Source organism: Dipodomys merriami, unplaced genomic scaffold, assembly GCF_024711535.1.
Source record: "Dipodomys merriami isolate MVZ:Mamm:240054 unplaced genomic scaffold, mDipMer1.0.p SCAF_16, whole genome shotgun sequence".
In the NCBI taxonomy this organism is placed as follows: Eukaryota; Metazoa; Chordata; class Mammalia; order Rodentia; family Heteromyidae; genus Dipodomys; species Dipodomys merriami.
The window spans coordinates 6,037,802-6,055,576 of NW_027202937.1; the positions used below are offsets into that span (position 1 = coordinate 6,037,802).

At 47.7% G+C, this 17,775-nt stretch overlaps 1 protein-coding gene across 6 annotated transcripts in view; it reads right to left on the reverse strand.

The window, feature by feature from the left end:
* The window catches only part of Daam2 (dishevelled associated activator of morphogenesis 2), a 149,454-nt gene that overhangs the window by 29,864 nt on the left and 101,815 nt on the right, over nucleotides 1-17,775 (reverse strand). For 5 of the 6 annotated variants that reach the window (XM_070023830.1, XM_070023827.1, XM_070023831.1 and 2 more), the window contains 7 exons: nucleotides 9,460-9,658; nucleotides 8,868-9,091; nucleotides 5,764-5,853; nucleotides 5,590-5,664; nucleotides 4,919-5,013; nucleotides 1,636-1,969; nucleotides 186-296 (listed from right to left, as the gene is read on the reverse strand). In XM_070023830.1, the coding sequence (XP_069879931.1) occupies nucleotides 186-296; nucleotides 1,636-1,969; nucleotides 4,919-5,013; nucleotides 5,590-5,664; nucleotides 5,764-5,853; nucleotides 8,868-9,091; nucleotides 9,460-9,520 (990 nt within the window). In that variant the 5' untranslated portion in view covers nucleotides 9,521-9,658. The remainder of the gene's footprint in view (nucleotides 1-185; nucleotides 297-1,635; nucleotides 1,970-4,918; nucleotides 5,014-5,589; nucleotides 5,665-5,763; nucleotides 5,854-8,867; nucleotides 9,092-9,459; nucleotides 9,659-17,775) is intronic. The other variant, XM_070023832.1, reaches the window with a different exon arrangement.

The following is a 17,775-nucleotide window of genomic DNA, read 5'->3' on the forward strand; positions in this document are numbered from 1 at the left end:
AAGTGTAGAAGACAAGAGGCCCAAGAGATAACCTGGAGATGACAGCGGCAGGCGTGGCCCACCACCAGATGTCCCCTCCCTTCCCTCTGCCCCTTAGCCAGGAAGGCCTCACACACAGACTGAGAAGGCCTACTCCAGACTGAGAATCGGGGAGCAGCAGCAAGGGCAGGGCAAAGCAGCCTCACCTCTCCGGCTCCAGCGTTGAGGACAGCGTTGATGAAGGACATGATGGCCGTTTTCAGGTTCACTTCATCCCGATACTGCCCCAAACTTCGATCTAGCTCATTCAGCAGAGTCTGGAGAGGAAGACAGGGTAGGAGTCGTTGTGGGGAGGCTCCGGACCTTACAAGAGCAGCCTCCGCCCCTGAGCTCCTGATATTCCATCCATCTAGAAGGTCCCCTCCATTCTCTCTCTCCACAATCCTGTTTTCAGACTTCCCGGATGCCACAAACAAACAGACAGACAGAAAAACCTCCTCTGGCTTAGAGCATGGTGTCCATTGCTGGGCAGTGCTGTGCTGTTTTCTGCGTGGCTCACCAGCTCCACAGCCACCCTGTGCATCTTTTACAAAGCATCAGGGACCATTATTTTTTTTGGGGGGGTTGGTTGTGGGGCTTAACTCTGGCCTGAGCGCTGTCCCTCAGCTCTTCAGCTCAAGGCTAGTGCTCTACCACTTGAGTCATAGCGCCACTTCAGGCTTTCTAGTGGTTTATTGGAGATAAGAGTCTCACAGAGTTTCCTGCCCAGACTGGCTTTGAACCATGATTCTCAGATCTCAGCCTCCTGAGTAGCTAGGATTACAGGCGTGAGTCACTGACACCTGGCTAGGGGCCACTTTTTCTGCATAGTGCAGGCAGCCAAAAATGTCTGATGTCAGAATGAGCAAACACCTACACTGGTACCCTGACACCCACCCTGGCAGGCACTGTGCTGAGACACTTTTTTTTTTTTTTTTTTGGTAGGTCATGTGGCCAGAACTCTGGGCCTGGGCGCTGTCCCTCAGCTCTTCAGCTCAAGGCTAGCGCTCTACCACTTGAGCCACAGCGCCACTTCCGGCTTTTTCTGCTTATGTGGTGCTGAGGAATCAAACCCAAGGCCTCATGCATGCAAGGCAAGCACTCTAGCATTGAGCTGCCTACCCAGCCCACAACACTTTATATGTATTGTTTATTCCATTTCTACTTTGCTGGGAAGGTCAGAAAGAAGACAAGAGACATCACATGGTGTGATTTCCCAGTGTCTTCACACTAAGCACCAGCCTAGACCTTAGACCTAAAATCTTGACCCTAGCAATTGCATTTAAGTCAACAATTCTTGGCTGAGTCCTTGTCATGAGCTGCCTACCGAGCTCAGAGCTGTAAAGACACAAAATGGAATCGAACCAATGTTCCAGCCTCTAGAAACCCGCCATCAGTAAGGAGCACAGGCCCATCTTGGCAGGCAAACCCACAATTCTGGAGGCCTACTCATGTCTTTTGAGGCACGGTCTGCTGGGGTCCCTGTCTCCTCTTGCTCTCTCAGCTGTCATGGTGTCCCCTTTTCCCTCCGTTTTTCTTAAGGCGTCCTCAGCCCTTCCCTCTCACCAGGCATCCCTTCCTTCCCCAGCCCCACCCTGACTGGGGGAGGCTCCTCACCTGGAAGCGTGTTCGCTCTGCCGCATACACCTGGTAATGCAGCATGGCCTGCAGTACCTTCTTGTGGCCTCCAGGTACCAAGCACACAGCACCCAGGATCTCCAGCACGGCGACTTTGGTCTTGCTGTTCTCTGTGCGCAGGCTCTGAGCGATGGTGCTGATGGCCTCTGGCTGCGCCAGCACGTGAGCCCGCCCTTGGGAGTTGTTCATCAGAGCCTTGATGCAGCCGATGAGGGAGGTGTGGATGCGGCTCTCGCAGGTGGCGTGGTCCATGCTCCGGAGGAAGTTCAGCAGACAGGCCAAGCCCTCCAGCTCGATGAAGCGGGTCACAAACCTGGCAGCCAGAGCCGTCAACAGAAAAGTGAACCGGCGTCGGCATTTCCTTCCATGGGTATTTGCAAAGTTACCCCGCTCACCTGTGCACCACCGTGTACCAGGCCCTACCTACAGTGACCGTTTAGCTCACTTATAAAACGAACTTACAGCACCGGTTAGAAGACCGACATTTTCTCTGCATTTTAAATACTGTGGGTTATGGTTTGAATATGAAGTGTCTCCCAAAAGGCTTTTGTAGCCAAAGGTTTGAGTCCCCAGCTGGTGGTACTGCTGTGGAAGGTTCTGGAAATGTTAGGGGGTGGAGCCTAACTAGAGGAAACTGTGGTCACAGTGGCCAGGCCCTTGATGGCTGTATCTTGTCTTAGACTCCATATGTCTCAGTCTCTTTCTGCTTCAGGTCCTCCATGAGTTGAACAGCCTCTGATCCACAATGTTCTATCTGACCTGGGGCCCAGAAACACAGGTCACGTGACTGTGGCCGCAGCCCTCTGATGTGGTGAGACAAAATAGACCCTTTCTGCCTTCGGTTGCTTTTCTCAGGTAATTGGCCACAACGATGGTAAGCGAACACACGGGACATTTGCATATCATTGACCATGATTGCATAGCTAAAATAGGATGTAGGTGAAGAAATGATCATAAATGACAGCCAGTAAGCCTGAAGACACATCTCCAATATCAGTATATTAAAAAAAAATAATTGAGATGGATTGAGATGATCATTGAGACTACATTCAGAGAATTCTAGTTAGATGATAAGAAGGACTAGTCAAGGAAACTATTAGAATTGCTGAATCCAGAGTAGGAAACTATATTTCGGGGGATTTAGGAAAGCTAGCAGTATTTAGTCTGGATCTCTTTAACCTGAGTCCTGTGCTCCCCTGCCAGGCCTAGAGATAGCACTCATCGTCCAGTGACTCAGATGGAAAAAAGAAAATTACATTTTTGCTTTTAATAATCGCTCATCGAAATTTAGCATTTGCCTCCCATTGAAGAATGTAGGCTATAAAGATCAGTGTTATTAGCGGAATCTGCAGTTTTCTCACCCAAAGAAATCACTTTATTTTCCTATCCAATTATAGTTGTTGCAGGAGTCTTGAATGCCATTTACACCTATCAGTACTTCAAGATTATAACAGTTATCAGACCCGCTGCCAGTTCTCACGACTGCAGGCATAAAACAGCGGCACAGTTATGGCTTATCTCATGCATTTTTAATACACACCAGCTGTACTTTAATTGAGTTTGGTTTATTCTTTAACCTTATCGCTTTATGTATTCTTTTAAAGCATCATTTTTGACAAGTGGTCTATACGTTTCCTCCGGGTGCCAGGTGTATGGTAATACATACACATTTTTTTTAACAAAAGGGTTTGGAATCCTTAAGTTAGTAGGATCATTAATGATCTGAGGAAATTGTTATAAATTTACCTTAGGGAACATTATATAGAATTACTGTAGAAATGTATCTGTAAGTCTTTTATATTGTTGTGTAAATATACCTGACACAAAGAGAATATGCTTTCAAATTCAGTTAAAAATAAGCATCTTTTTTTGTTTCTATTATATGTTTTTCTGTAACCCACTAAATATCCACAATGGCACTGGGATGAGAATTTTATTAAGGGATCATCAATTGCTGTGGGAAATGAGCCTGCCCACATTCCTCAACCCCCTTACATCTTGGCTACCTCAGCCTTTCCATCTGTTTTTCTAGACTGACCCCACTGTAAGCCAGGGTCCCTTATAATGTCTGTTCTCAGGCTCCTGGAGCTGAAAGCAAGACTATACGCATATATACTAGACTCTTCCCCAAAGCAGATGGCTAGTATATGTCACATCAGAGACCTCTGGGGAAAGAAATGAAAAAGACCTGATTGTATTGTTTACCCATTTTCCTGACCAGGACTGTTTATAATTCCTAGCAGATCATCCCAAGCTTTCACTATCATTGACAGCCTTGGTGATCAATGGATAATATCCTTGATAGCTATCAATGATGTCATTGGACATGGACTGGGAGAGAGATGCACCATGGTATAGGATCTTTGCCTTGCACATACATTGTTTGTGATCTCAAGAACATGATTCATAGTAATGTATATATATATATATATATATATATATATATATATATATATATATAAAATGGCACAATCTGGAAAAATAATTAGGTAGTCAGAGAGTGATATGTTTCAAAAGATTGTTTTGATATAAATTCTTCAGCTACAGGTGCACATAATTTAAATCATTACAGAATAACCTAGTTATCAGGTGCATGTAATTTAAATTTTAATCAAAGCTAACTTGAACAACTGGTTTGCAAAACTGCTGAAGATTTAACACAACACTGGACAGAGCTAAATACACGAAACACCTTGTGTCTCTTGGCCCTCTGTGGACCCTGCAGTCTGTGGTCTGGAAAGACAGGGTAAGATCTTCCGGTGGCCATTGGAACATTCAGCCATCCACCCACCCTTTCCTTGTTCTTTGCTTACACGGCTTCTGCTTCACATGGCTTCCTCGCACCCAGGGGCTCCACATCTCCCCCTAGTGGTAGGAGAATTTCTCAAGCACACCCACCTCGCTCCCTCAGCTCTTTCCCTTCCTCAGAAAGTTCTTTCTTATACACTTCCTGTTCTATTTTCTCCCCCACCAAGTACATGTCTTCAGTTCCTCTTTAGAGAGCTCCTCAGGACCCGAGGTTTATTCACTTTCCTGTGTTCATCTTCCCTCCTCCCCTCCTGACCTCCCCTCCTGCCCACCCCACCAGCCTCCCAGCAGTGTAGGAGGAACTGGAAGGTAAAGTGGATGAGGTGGGCTCTAGGGAATGCTGGAGTGGAGCTGGCCAAGGAGACGGCACGGGACAGAGCCCTGTGTTCCGTCAAGGGATGCACTGGGCAGAGACACAGAAGGAAGGGAAAGAGGGTGAAGCAGCCTGACTTACCTCATGGGCTGCGTCCGGAGAGCCGTCTTCAGGTCCTCCACAACTTTGTTCCTCATCTCCATCTCCTCTTCACCATAGGCATACAGGCTCTGTATCTGAGGCCAGCCAGTGGGCGAGGGAAGCAGTTACACCAAACTCTCCGTCCGCTGTATGCACTCCAAACCCAGATGTGACTCTAGGGTCACCCTTGCTCAGGGAGGGCAAGGCCACAAGAATGGTTTACTAGGACAGAGTCAGACTCTGAGAGACACAAGGTCTCTCCATCTGTGAAATGGGGAGTCTCAGTGGCCTATTGAGAATGACTATGGGATGTAGAGATGTGTGTGTGTGCGCGTGCCCGCCAGTCCTGGGGCTTGAACTCGGGGCCCAGGCACTGCCCTTGAGGCTCTTTGCTCCAGGTTCGCATTCTTCCATGAACTATAGCTCCACTATGTCATTTTTGATAGTTTCTTGGAGATTAGTCTCACGGGCTTTCCTGCCTGGGCTGGATTGTGAGTCCACACCGCCACCCCCACCCCCACCATGGAAAGGAAAGGTGGATCATCACAACAGCAGCACTGGAGAGCTGCTGAGGCCCAGGGAATGAGGTCCAAGTGCAGTTGGGTGGAGGGCTCGTGCTCCCCTCCCCCCATGGACTGGGGTAGCTGGGGCAGTAGAGGAGCAGGACTCACCGCGGCCATGGAGTTGATGCGTTCAATGTAATAGTCCGGCCAGCTGGTCGCCAGCTTGTTGGGGTCCTCCTGCTCCTGGAACAGGAAAGATGGTACGGGCTGATCAGCATGACAACAGGGGGAGGGAGGGGTCAGGTGAAGGAGGGAGGGAGGAGCAAGTGGTCAGAAGGGCACCTTCTTCTTGCTGCAGTAGATCTGCCATTTCTTCTCAGGCGGCAGTGCGAACACAGCCTCCCGGTTCTTGTCTGTGAGATCCAATTCATCCTGCAAAGACAACAGCAAAAAACCTGTCTGTCCTCCAAGGATGCGTGAGATCAGAATACTCAACCCCACAGGAAATTGCGAGCCTCCAACCCTGCCCCTGGGCCTGCCATCTTCCTCCGGAAGAGCATCACACAGGCCACGGCCTCAACCAAACCTGCGCTGCTTCTACCCATGATCCCTTGTTTCCTGTCCATGCCACCATGTCTCCACCAAGCTCCCCCTCCTCTGGGCCACCTTATCCGCTGCCCTTGGGCATGGCCTTGCTGCTCCCTCATCTTCTTGCCCAGGGTCCCTTGTCTTTCTGCCATGGTCTTAGTTAATCTTGCCCATGGCGCAGGTCAAGGTGTGAGGAAGAAAGGCATAATCTACAGATCTGGTCCTTCCTCGCCCAGATCCCTGCTTCATCCCTCAAGCCTCTTGAGACTCTCTCCCAGAAATTCCCCAGCTCCCTCACTTGGGTCTTATCATGGGCTGGTGGGGCTGGTGAGTGGGTTCTGAGTGGAGTAGGAAGGTCATGCCATTCCACGAGGAATGAAGTGATGCCTGTTGGAGCAGAACCACCAAGATGACAGTGTGCACCCTCAAAGCTCAGGGCTCCCCAAGACTTGGTGAGCTGCTGGGCTGGTCATATCTTAGAGTCACTCTGTAGGTAGTTTGGAGTGACCTTATAGGTTTAGCTGTACTAGCTGCTCCCCAAATTCTTCTCTTTTTGAACCAGCATTTAATCCTGTAGATAATGAGCAATTCCATGGCCCATTTAAAAAAAAAATAGTTTACAGGCCATGGGGGACCTAGTATGTTTTTCAACTCAGCAGTGAGCCTTTGCAAAAGCAAAAGCAAAACTCACATTAAGACCTCAAAGTGTAATATTACTACCATTACATTTTCAGGTAGGATAAACCATGGTAGCAACCTATAAAGAAGCAGGGGGTCTTAAATCTCAGTAGCTATCATCTTTAGTCTATACTATTTTCTCCAAAGAAACATTTAAGACTTTTCACAGTGACCAGAACTGCCAGATAGAAATAGGATATGAGCAACATGTACTTTTTAACTCTTGTTTTCCTAGTCATATTTAAAAACCATAATGGAGAACTCGGTGAAGTCGATTTTACTACTATGCTTTATTGCCACCAATATAACTAAAATATGAACATTTCAACACATAATAAGTGTAAAAAATGATCAGTAAGTAAATTATCAGATAAGATTCCTTCAAAACCTGGTGTGTACTCTGCACTTACAGTTCATCTTAGTATAGAGAGGAAAATAGCCCCAGGTGCTCTGGGGCTGCTATTTGGACAACAACGATTTAAAATAAGGTCCATCCCTTCCCCTGCCTTGGGAACTAATTTTGTGCCCAGCAAAGGTTGGGTTTCTTCTTCTTTTTCTTCTTTTATAGTTGGTTGGTTTGACTTTGCAGAACCGCTCTCTACCTATCCCAAGAATATCCTTGGTCAAAACTCCCAGAACCAGCAGGAATCAGTAGTATCCTAGCTACTCAGGAGGCTGAGACTGAGGATCATCATTTGAAGTCAGCCTGGACAGAAAAGTCTGTGAGACTGTTATCTCCAATGAATTAACAAAAAGCAAGACGTGGAGGTATGGCTCAAGTAGTAGTAAGCCAGCCTTAAGCAAAACAAATTAGAGTCTTGGTTCAAGCCCCAGGACCAGAACAACAAAAAAAATCATGTATTTTACTCAAGAAAATATCCCTGATATTAAACACTAAACCAGAATCTAAACCAGATTCTAAACACTAGCAAACACTTCATTTCTTGACCCCAGCCCAGAGAAAGGTAGAAATCAGAAACAATGAATTGTCCTGAACTTGATATGAAGAGGAAGTTGGACAACTTTCTTATAGAATTTTCATGGCCTCATGTTTTGGTGACCCTGTATTTTGAAGGGCTGGATTGCCTTGACCAGATGCATCTCTTAGCAAATATGAGTTAAGAAAACACATTCCAAAACACAGCACTATTTCAGTATTGGCTTGACGACTGGCCTGTCAAGAGAATGAATAAGCATTTAAGTTTCTTGGGACAGCCGGGCGCTGGTGGCTCATGCCTGTAATCCTAGCTACTCAGGAGGCTGAGATCTGAGGATCGAGGTTCAAAGCCAGCCTGGGCAGGAGAGACCGTGAGACTCCTATCTCCAATAAACCACCAGAAAACCGGAAGAGGCGCTGTAGCTCAAGTGGTAGAGCACTCGCCTTGAGCTGAAGAGCTGAAGGACAGCGCCCAGGCCCAGAGTTCAAGCCCCACGACCCACAAAAAAAAAAAAAAAAAAAGTTTCTTGGGACATGAACTTGTGCTTAGAGCTGTGCATACCGAGACACAGGCCCTGTGTCCCTGTCCAGGACCTCCTTTGCTGTGCAGGCTTTATCTCATCAATAGGCTTCCTATTAGGAGAACCACGCCTCCTTCCTGCTCTCTCTCCTTGTGGTGAGAATGTGAAGTTTCATGCACAGCTTCTCACAGACACAGGTGGTATGCAGTTTTCCCCGGGCATGGCAGAGTCGGGAAGATCTCGTGCTCCAGTAAATGTCAGAGCTATGGTGGCCTGTAGTATCCAAGATCTTGAACCAGGATGTGCTCTGACTTCTATCTTTCTAGCCAATCTCACCCCCACAGTGAGGCACCCAGTGTATCTCTATAGAACAGACACTATTTTGCCCCTGAAATTAAAAGATCCTGGGCAAGCTCCAGAAAGCAAGAGAGAAAAAGGAGTGAAAGTTCTATATTTTGAGTCTCCTTGCTTTCTTGTTTCACTATAGCTTGGATCAGCCCCTTAGCATGGCACGACGTGGTCTAGAACTTAACAGCAGTAGGAGGTGGATGTTCTCTTTGGGGAACCATTTCATGGTGCCCACCTTAGTGAGAGAGAGACTCTGTTTCCCCCACATAGTGGAGGTGTTTTGGAAAAACTCTGAGAAGAGGCCCTGCCCTCTGTCCCACTCTTCCTGTCCATCCAACATCATCAACCCCTTCCCGTCCCCAGCGCTCACTCACCACCAGCTCCGCAAAGCGGACATTGAGCTCCTCTGGGTTGGGGATGGTGCTGGAGAACTCCATGTACTGTAGGGCACTGCTGTCCCGGAGGTCCATCTCCGAGAGGTCGCTGCTTCCAAAGCAACACAGGAGGCCCACGCCATGGCGGCTCCTCTTACGGGGGGCCATGGCCATGGTGGGCTGGGGCAGGTCAGCAGGCAGATGCCTCAGGTCCTCATCGCAATCTAGGCAGCAGGAGAGAATGCATGGGTGGTCAGGCACGGCAGACAGAGGCCGCTCTGCCTTCAGAACCTCTTCATCCCTCAGCTCCATAGCTACCCCCACCCCCTTCTCTTCAGCCTCTCTGTTTCTTGCAGCAACTCCTACCTGGAATCATTTATCTGTCCCACCGGGGCCCCTGAGTGGTTCCCACCACAATGCTTTCCCATTCCCTCCCCTCAGTCCCCATAGAAGAGAGGAAGACTGTCTTCCCAGCATATGACTTCTCGGTGGTCAGATCTAGTGATCACCTGGTGCTGTTCGTGATGGGGCAGATGGAGTTCTGATCCCTGTCCTCTGGGAGAGTCGTGTCCAGCAGGGTTTGCTGACTCACCTGATTCACTTTGTGATCTGGGGATGATGTATTTATCCAATGGGGAGGGAAGCGTGGACATTGGCTAACAGCAAACACCAGGCTTATTCTACGGCCCAGTTCTTAAAACAGCGGCCCTCCAAAGGGTTGAGGATGGAAGGATTCAGAGTCTTGCTTGAGTTTCTACCCACTCTGTCATACTCAGGGACATTTAGATGACCTACAAGGCAAAGGCTCACTTGAGCATCTTGAAGAAGGAGGCCGTGACTCAGAGAGGTCACCTGAAGTATCAAGAGAGTGGATCTTGGGTGATGGAGCTGACCATTGGGAAGTTCTTCAACAGACTGGAGGAAATGGCGTCACATCTTTCCACACCAACCAAGAACAGAGGACATAGATCTGGCTAGCTACTGGAACTGACAGCCAGCCAACAGTTGGGCAGTGATTGGAGCAGAAAAAGTTAAGGCTTTGAGCTTGCCATATGGGAAGCCCGGCTCAGTCATGACCAGCTTGAGAAAAAGAAACACTGATCCAGACATAATGGCTGCACAGCTGCTAGATTAACACCAACCACTGGCCCAGAGGCCTCCTAAGGGCCAAAGCATCCTACACCACTGGCTCCTAAGAATGTTTACAGACTACCCAGGTAGCTTCAACAAGAAGACAATTGTTCTACTCCCACAGCTGCCCGCCAGACTCTTCCCACCCCATACATATAGACTTGAACTTTTTAGATATAAATATATGAGCTTCTGCTCTTAGCCTTGTTGAGTATTTTTGCCTCGGCCGTTTCTCTAAGACCCGAATCATGAAATAATTTCTGCATGGCTGTCACCCATGCCACTGCTGATTATAAGAAGAACATAAATGTCATTACAATAAGAAAATAACCCTCTGGCATGCCAGAATTGTGTGCAGATACTTGAGGACACGGCCCAGACACCAGCTTTAAATCCACGCGGCAACTCTTTCCCAACTCTCCTTTTCCATAAAGACAGCCTGAGAGATGTTCTCTAAAGTCTCGTGAAACACAAGTGATGCTAAATCTGTTGAATACCTTGGAACTAGGCTCTAGAATCTTCCCTTAGAAGGAAAGCAAGGTAAAAGATGGCATCTGTGATTCCTAATGGATTCCACAACATCCACAGAATTCTGCTTTATTTCTCAACTCCTCACAGTCAAACTAATAACCTCAGTGTCATCTTAATCTGGCCTCTCATAGAAGTCGTGATTCATTTTAATTATCATTCTAGAGCTTGCTACTGAGTCCAGTTTTATTTCTACAAGCTTTGAGGTGTCATGTAAATAGACTCCAGCAAGCCTCAAGTACAGTGTAGTATCGAAGGATGTGCTATGTTTTTTGGTTAGCTTCTATCCCTCAGGCACTCTGTACATAGTAGCTAATAAAGAACTTGTGAGGATTGGTGTGTTAGTGTACACCTCTAATCCCAGCTACTGAGGAGACAGAGATAGGAGGATTGTGGCCTGAGGGCCAGCCCAGGCAAAAGCTTGAGACCTTACCTGAAAACCAAGCTAAAGCAGAAAAGGACAGACACATGACCTAAGCGGTGGAGTCCTTTCCCAGCACATGTGCGGGTCCTTATTAAACATCCAGGAAATACAGACTGAAATGTCTAAGTCCTTGAAGTTGATAGGTACTTAGAAACCTTTGTAGGGAGGGCAGTCTCCAAGGCTGGAGAAACATGGGGAAGATAAACAGCAATCCTAATTCCTGGTAGAAAAAAAAACAAAAACAGAGAAAATCAGAAGACAAGGAGACTTGGGGGGTTTTGGTGGGAATTGGAAGCCAAGGTCACGTGTCGGTGAGACAAAGCCCTGGTGATGGCTTCCCACAGCACCCAGTCTGCAGGCAGGCAGGCTAGGGGTTCCCTGTCCCACGGTGCAGAACACAGAGTGAATCCCTTTTGCTTCATTAGCCTCCAGAATGCAGTGGGAGGCTGACTGGGTAGGGTCCAGGACACAGGAAGCTCACGGGGACCACAGGGAGACTGGACAGGCAGCATGGGGGACTCCAGAAGGGATGGGCTGGGTCTAGGAGGGCCTGTGATCCCCTCTTTCTGCCTTTATTCCCTTGCCCTCTTGTCCCCACCCTACTCTCCCTCCTCAGCCTTCTTTGCCAGGAGGAATCAAGGATAAATGATGGCTGGCGCGTCCTGGTTCTGTCTTATACCAGCTGTTCACAGCCATGACTGCTCTGACTCGTCATTTCCTTGCAGTATCTGCTCTCCAATGTTTTAGCATTTCCTCTGAGTGTGGGGAAGGGGGGTAGAGTGGCCCTGGGGTGGGGAAGTGGGAAGAAATGAACACAGACCCTCTAGACAGGAAGTCCCGCCTCCCAACAAGAGGGCCTTGGGCTCTCAGGAGTGTGGTGTATTAACACCTCTAAGGGCCAACCTGTATGACAGCTACGTATGTTCCTGAAGATGGGCCCCCTCCCAAAGAGCTCCACTTAGTTGTTTTCCTCTTCCCTGTTTTTGAGGTTACATCTGAACCTCTAAGACTGAAACCACAGGCTCTCAGCAGGAAGGAGTTTCAGAAAGCATGGAGCTTCAGGGTAGTGAGGAGAACACTGAGATCCAGAGAGCAAATGTCCTATCTGAGGTCACACAGCTAGAGATAGTTGGGATTAAAACTCCAACATACAACATACCCATTCTGTCAGTGGGTCTTTACTCCATCCAGCCCCCTGCCCCGCCATCACAACCCCCCCCCCCCCCGCCAAAAAACCCTCTTTCCACTAGAGAGGCCCAATGCCTACTGCTCATTTGCAAATATTCCAAGTCTCAAAGGCTCCCACAGCTCAGGACAAGCTAAAGGAGATCCCCAAGGCTGCTTGATTCTCCCCCATCAGTAGGAATCATTTCCATCATCCACCATGCTGATCCACCATCCCTCACCCTAGTTTCCTGCTGACAGAGGCAGGAGCAGAGGCCTGGAGGTTGGATAGACTGAGCTTTAACTCCCAGCTTTGCCTCACCAGCTGATGACTCTGAGAATGTCCCTTAATTGCTCAGAAACCCAGGTTCCTCATTCGTATCACCATAATCTGTCCCAAAAAAATAGCCATTTCCTCAATGGGGTGTAGATAAAACCATGAAAGTAAAAAGCTCAGGGCCTCAGGATGGAAACCAACATGGCGGGTGGAACCCATTCTCACAAGGTGAAACTGGCTCTGTCTAAAGTGGCAGCCCTTTGCCAGACCAGACAGGGCTGCTGAGAGCTGGTCTCTAGGAATTGGCTCAGTCAGACGTAAGAAATCACCCAATGGTACCTTCAAGACCCAGGAAATCTAGACCAGAGGAAATCAGCTTTAGTCTGAGCTCTGAGCCCGTTCCTTCAAAAAGTAGATCAAGTGGGCTGGGAAGGTGGCTCAGTGGTAGAGCGCTTGCCTTGCATGCTCGAGGCCCTGGGTTCGATTCCTTAGCACCACATAAGCAAAAAGAAAAAAGCCGGAAGTGGCGCTGTGGCTCAAGTGGTAGAGCACTAGCCTTGAGCTGAAGAGCTGAGGGACAGTGCCCAGGCCCAGAGTTCAGGCCCCATGACCGGACCCAAAAAAAAAAAGTAGATCAAGTAATACTTGATTGAAGATTAGCTGTTAATGTGCTAATTATCCCTGATTTTGTCACTACACAATGTGTATATATATATATATATATATTAAAAGAATGTATTGCACTCCATAAATATATATATATATGGTTGTGTGTGTGTGTGTACATATATATATATATATATATATATATATATATATATATATATATATATATATATGGTTGTTCTGTGTTGATGGTAAATAAAATAAAACTTAAAAAGAAAAAGAAAGGAAAAACTAGTTCTGGGCACTAAGCCCAGACTGAGCATAGGAAGTTGAAGTAGCCAGAATCATTTGTTCCTGCAAGTCTTTTAGAAAGAGGAGCAATGGCAGATTCCATCTCAAAGAACAGAGACAGAACAGGAAAACAAAAGCAAGGACAGAAGGCAATGTAGGGGACTAGCGAATTCAGGCTGGAGCGATTTGAAGCTGCCTCTTGCATCACCCATGTTTTCCTCCATGGAGTGTCCTCATCACTGTGGCAGCACCTGCCCTCCATGTGCTGTTCCCCTCTCTCTCCTCTCTTCCTGGGGCACAGGGGACGTCTCAGGACTGACAATGGTAAAACAAAGGCTGACACCAAGCGGTTGGGTAACCATAAACATGCCAGTGAGGAGGGAGGTTGGTCCTGCCATCCTGGCCATCAGTCAGCCCCTCCATACAGTGGAGTTAGGCCAACTCTGCGCTGGGACTCATCCTAGCCATGGTGTTCTCCTCTCTGAGTCTGTTTCCTCCCTGTGCAATGGCTGGCTTCAGCGAAAGACTTTTCCCACTGCCTATGTCCTGTTCCCAGGGGCTCTCCACATCCTGTACCAGCATCTCTCCCACATTCTGCCCCAAGCTTGCCAGGACCTCCTATTATTTGACTTCATTCCTCCCCCATTTGGTCTGCAAAGATGAAAATGATCACCCTTACTTCCAATCCCTGACCCCTAATGGCACCACTCAGCAACATTTGCACTTTAGGACTTCAAAACTCTGATAGCATCAGTGTTTATTGCTCAGAGTTAAGTAAAGGCAGATTAAGGCTAATATTGAAGACCTGGCTATGCATTGCAAACTGGGATCTAGCTACATTGTGTGTGTGTGTGTGTGTGTGTGTGTGTGTGTGTGTGTGTGTGTGTGTGTGTGTGTGTGTGTGTGTGTGTGTGTGTGTGTGTGTGTGTGTGTGTGTGTGTGTGTGTGTGTGTGTGTGTGTGTGTGTGTGTGTGTGTGTGTGTGTGTGTGTGTGTGTGTGTGTGTGGCCTCTGGGCATGAACTCTGGGGCGGTACACTCTCCCTTAGCCTTTTAACTCAAGGCTGGCACTCTACCACTTCCAGCATTTTGCTAGTTACTTGGACATAAGAGTAACACAGACTTTTCTGCCCAGGCTGGCTTCAAACTGTTGATCCTCAGATCTCAGCCTGCTAAGTAGTTAGCTTAGAGGGGTGTTTGGACAGGGAGACTCAGTCCATCCGGGGGTTGGTGAAGGAAAAGTCAAGACAGGCTTCCAGGAGAAGATGACATTGAGTTGGTTTTAGGTGAAAGAATTAAGGAAGGGATGGAAGAGGCACGGTTGGCAAAGGCCTAGGGAGAAAGAAGAGTATGGCATGAGCAAGGCCAATGTCCTGGCTTGGGTTCTTCTGTGGCTAAATCACTAGGACAAGGAATGGACAGGGTATACAAGTAGAGAGACTCTTCCTTGTCCTCTTCCCTCCAGTTGCTGAGGGATGGGAATGAGATCCAGAACTTCTCAAAACTACTGCCTTGGAACGTAGGAATGTAAACGATTTCCTGCTTCTCCGGCAGGAAGTTGTACATTGACCCTCCTGGGTTGCTGGGGGTCACCTAGGAAATGACCTTACCCAGGGCCAGCTCCCAAAGGAACTGCCTGAGCTTCTCTATCCCAGGCTTTTCCTTACCCACCTCCCCTCTGCCAACCTGTTCCACCCCTGCCCTCATCTCGTGCAGACCAGCTTCTCATGCTCTGTGGACAGCAACAGACCTAGCCCTCCAACCCCCAAACCCTATGCATACCCACCTCTTCCCCAATGATGCTATCTGAACCTTCAGTGCCCAGCTCTGCCCCGACAAATTCAGGTGGATTCTGGGCAATTGCAATTATCTCAGACTATGTGACTCCAAACAAGTTACCTCACCTCTCTGAGCCTCAGTTTCTTCATCAGTGAAGTGAAGGAAAAAAGAATAGTATGTTGAGCACGGGGCTGTTATAAATTAGCTAGTACTTTGTGAAACACTTAGAACAATGCCTGAAAAATATCAAGTACAAAATTAATAGCCACATCAATGCCTAACTTACGTATTTCAGAGTTTCTTCACATATGAACGTGTTTTATGTAAGCATTGTAAGCCTCAGCAAATGACTGTTGGGTCATAGAATGCCATTGTAAAAGGTGTTAGTGGCCCACAATCACATTTATTTGTTTAAGTATTGACTATTGGCAATTTGCGTGCAACAGAGACCATAGGTACCACATAGCTAAGAATGTTTACTACCTCGCTCATCGAAAACAGCCCGTGAGCCTGTGTGTTATTAGGTTGGGTCCTGTGTAATCGACAATATCTAATTAGCTTTCATCTACATAAGCATCCATTTGGTGCAGCTTAAGCCTGTCACACTGGCTCATCCCGTGTCCTGTCTGGCTCATTGGCTCCACACCCAGTGATTTTGATCACAAGGAAGTGATCATCACCACTGATTAAGTACCTGCCACGTTCCAGGTTTCTCTGGGACTTTCACCATCCTTTTCTACAGATGAGGAAATCCAGGTGCAGAAAGATGCTGTGAGCCCAGGGCTCTTAGATCTTTAGACCTACACTAGCTATTCTGTTCCCATGTGGCATTCTGTGGAGAGGGATACTAGGATTAAGAGCACCTTGGGTTAGGACAGGAAATGGAGAGCAGACCAACTACCTCTTCCTGCGTCCATTTTTCTCCCAGGCAACACTGGGCCATGTGGTCAAGGGGGTCCAGGCCTTTCTCCCTAGCAGGGCATTGCTACCAGAGGCCTCAGGCAGGCTCTGAGCCACCTGACTTTCTGACTGGCAGAGTGAGTCTCAGCAGGGCTGGAGAGGAGAAAAGGACATTGCAGGAAAGAAATGAGTTCTCTTTCTAGGACAGGATGATCTATTTTAACAGACACTTATGGCTTTCTCCTGAGCTCTGGGAGACACAGAGAAAGCAAAAGTAAATGCTCTCCACCCCAGATCCCTTCTGTGCCAGCCATGGGTGGGAATTCACAGAGAAGCCACTGAGACTAAGGAAATGAAGAAGAAAATAGTTTCTTATGGAAAAGGTAAAGCTGAAACCCATCCCCCCACGCACACCCCTAGTAACTCTCTTCCATTGCAGATTTTCCAGTTAATTTTTCATAGGCAGGAATCAAAGAGATGGTAGCTCTCTAAGGCCATGATCAAGCATTCTTTCCATCATCCATCTAGTCATCCATCCATCACACATCTATCACACTTATCATTCATCCATCCACTCATTAGTCTACCTATCCCACCCATTTATCTACCCATCATCCATCCATCTATCTACACAACTATCTCATCCATTATCCATCCACCTATCTATCCACTTATCTATTTACCCATCATCCATCCATCCATCCACCCACCTATGCATCCACCCATTATATATCCATTATCCATCTGTCACTCATTCCTCCCTTCTTCCCTTCCTCCCTCTATCCATCCACTATTGCCAAGTGACTACCATCTACAAAGCAATTTCTATGTGTTTTGGACAAAGTAATATTAAGTTTCACCCTTACCTAGTTAATCTTCTTGTTGGGGAGATATGTCACAAACAACCAGCATGTAGACAGGGTAGGATCTGAGGGATCACTGGAGAGAAAGAGTGACTTCTGACTGGGATGGTCTGGAACCTTCACCAGAAGGCATGATATTGCAACCAGGCTTTGGAGGCAGAAAGACATTGGCACATGCTAGTGGGGATCAGAAGGCATTTCAACACAGGTGTGCCAGAACAAGGACTCGGTGTCAACCAACGCCCAAGGTGAGCAAGGGAAACAAGACTGAGGACAAACAAAGAAAAGCGAGTGCCAGGCCAAGGAAGGGGATCATGGAAGGTTGATGGTTTGGTTTTTGGTTGCTGAATATGTTGATTTATAACAGAGGAATGTTATACCAAATTAGAGTGAGGGTTCAAACAGACATTTCTGGTGGGGTGCACTACGAGGTGGGTGGGGGAGAAACAGGAGGGAATGATTAGGACATGTCTCTGGGTGAAAAGAAATGAGGCCCTGGACTGCCCCAAAAGGAGAGGAAGCAATGGTTTATCAGAGATGTTGGCACGTGTCAGGATGAGGGACCTAGACTGGACACATAGAAGCAAGGACTCCGACTACGAATGACAGGAGCAGACGGGAGCTCTTCTTGGCCAGCAGTTGTAAAGTGAGAGGAGAAGAAATTTCAACACCCATAGCTCTGCTGCACATTTGAGCCAGAGGTCTGGGGCTCTTGGCCAAGGGGAAACACTCCAGGCACTCAAACACATTGCCTCATCCCTTCAGCTTCCAGAAAGCCAAGCTCCTCCTCCAGGTCCGGCAGATAGGTGCTTCATGGAGGTGGTAAGGGGGTTACAGCTAATGTCACTCCTGGTCTTCCCCAGAAAACCTCACTATTCTGTGACCCAGGGATGACAGAAGGCTTCACTGCTCAGTTCTCCTGGTCTACTTCTCCCGGGGTTCCACGA